General features: G+C 30.2%; 1 protein-coding gene across 1 annotated transcript; it reads left to right on the top strand.

Moving 5' to 3' along the window:
* The first annotated feature begins 962 nt into the window (after positions 1–962).
* LOC117274297 (uncharacterized) lies at positions 963–1422 on the top strand. Its single transcript, XM_033653547.2, has one exon. It carries the CDS (start codon positions 963–965, stop codon positions 1365–1367), a length of 405 nt encoding a protein of 134 aa, XP_033509438.1. The 3' UTR covers positions 1368–1422.
* Positions 1423–2365: the final 943 nt, after the last annotated feature.

Below are 2365 nucleotides of genomic sequence, written 5' to 3'. Positions count from 1 at the left end.
ATAGTGCAAATTGAGACAGTGTAAAAGCACATAAACGATAAACATAGATAACCCTTCGTAAAAAGTGAAATTAATAATTTGAAAATAATGCATGGTGTATGTTACATTTAATAAATGACATTGATACATAATGTAACAAAAAGACCATTACCGATATATGCGTAAAAATTAAGTTAAAAAAGAACAGTATTTTATAAGGAATACTTGCAAACATAATCGCTAGAATAGTCTACATTAGTTGGATAAGTGTCTTAAAAAATTGTTAGGAGCAGAAACGACCTATGTTGTAAAACTAGGTTACAACTTACCATTATTCGAAAATTTTGATAAATTATATATATATATATATATCTTTAAAATGTAGTAATATATTAATAATGACACTTATACATAAAGTAAATCACATTTTAATTAAATATAAAAGTGGACTAGTAACCTTCAAATATTAGGTCCACTGATTTTAAAAACAGAAGCAAAGTCGGTAACGTCGTGACCCACACACGGTCCCCCGTAAATCTACGTCTTCTCCTAATTAAACTCTTGAAAGCAGGTTACACAAATTCCAATTTCACACTGCTACCCAATAACCATTGGCAGAGCCACCTTCTAGGAACGAATGACGCCACTTCGCGAAAAAATATACCGTATGGATAGGTAAAAAAATTTATATGTATATATATATATTAATTTTTTTTAATTTTTTGATATATTTATTTTTATATATTTTGATATCACTTAACAAAAATTCTGGCTCCGTTATTTTCAATAATTCTGTATCATTGACACACGTTCCTTTGACTCCTTGGTACCCCAACATCCACTCTATTTTTCTGTGTATATATATATATACATCTTATCTTCATATTCCCACTCACATGCAATTTGGTCATTAGTAATTCATTACGTGAGAAGAATTATTAGCTAGCTAGCTAGTCCAACACAATATCTTAACCAATCCAAAAATGGGTTTTACTGAGCCAGAAATTATATGCAAGAAACATCCTGATCATAAACAGCAACCAGGAGTTTGTTCTTGTTGTCTCAGAGAAAGACTTTACAAGCTTTCTACTTCAACAGCAGTAATATCTTCATCTACTTCTTCTTCCACTTGTGATTCTCCTCGCGGTGGCGGCCACCGCCGTATCACCTCCGACGTTGTGGGTCCCTTCTCTTTCGTCAGCATCATCGGTTCCGGTGCCGGTGCCGGTGCCGGAGGAGCGTTGAAGAAAAGCAGATCAATAGCTTTTGTTGCAAGATCAGGTTGTAGATCAGGTGGATTATTGAATGGGCTAAAGAAAAAAGAAGGGTTTTGGTCAAAACTGATAAGGTCAACGGGGAAAAAGACCAAAAGGGTTCTTGTGTATTGATGTAAAATATTTTTATACTATCAATGAATATTTACCTAATATAACAAGGTATATATCATCTTTTGCAGGTTACCGATCTATATTTGTTTAAAAGATTGTTTGTAATTGACTTTTAAGTGACCTCATAGTCGATAGAGTGTGAAAATATTATTTATAAGTGTGCAATAGTTAAACTCTTTAAAAAAAGTTAGCCAATGCGTTAGGTGATACTTATACGCACTTGGTGGTGATTTGTAATTTAGGGGTAGTTTGGTAGAGTGCATAAGAATAATGTGGTATATTATTAATGCTAGTTAGGTTTGCATTAGTTATGCTGACATAATTCTTATTCATTGTTTGGTTTGATGTATTAAAACATTGCGCAAATTCTAAAAGAATTGTTTGTTTATAAAAATGCCCTTAAAACCAGTCCATCACTTTATCTTTTTAAAAGAAACATATGTTGAGGAATGTTTTTATATGAAAAAGTTTGAAAAAAAACTATTTGATTTGTCTACCTATATTGTAGTATAGAATTGAATATTTATTTATAAAAAATAAAATATGCCAAGTATTTATTTATTTACTACGGATATAATTTTATTTCTCACTATTTGGATTATTTTAAAATTGCATTAATACAATAGTATATTTTAATCAAGCATAAACTTTGAAGGACAATTTTATCTTTAACTAAGTTTATGCGTGTACCAAATAAAATATTATTAATACACAAAGATAATGTATATATTATTTTATCTAATCCATCCTACCAAACAACCCCGTAGTGTTAAAAAATATTTACACATGCACATTGTGCAAGGGGAGCTTAATTAATATTCCAGAATTTGTAAAGGTTACTTGCAGGATTTTAGAATTAGTACGTTGATATTTGTATATAGAATTTCGTATAGCTTTCAAATAGAAGGAAAAATTATGGCTGTTGAAATATGGAGAATTCGCTTCCATAGTTTTTAGTTTTTATTTGAAATATTTTTTAGTGTAAATTGTTGAAATAT

The sequence above is a fragment of the Nicotiana tomentosiformis genome, chromosome 5, assembly GCF_000390325.3.
Source record: "Nicotiana tomentosiformis chromosome 5, ASM39032v3, whole genome shotgun sequence".
In the NCBI taxonomy this organism is placed as follows: Eukaryota; Viridiplantae; Streptophyta; class Magnoliopsida; order Solanales; family Solanaceae; genus Nicotiana; species Nicotiana tomentosiformis.
The sequence above is the reverse complement of the archived record's forward strand: the minus strand, read 5'-3'. Positions and strand labels throughout refer to the sequence as shown.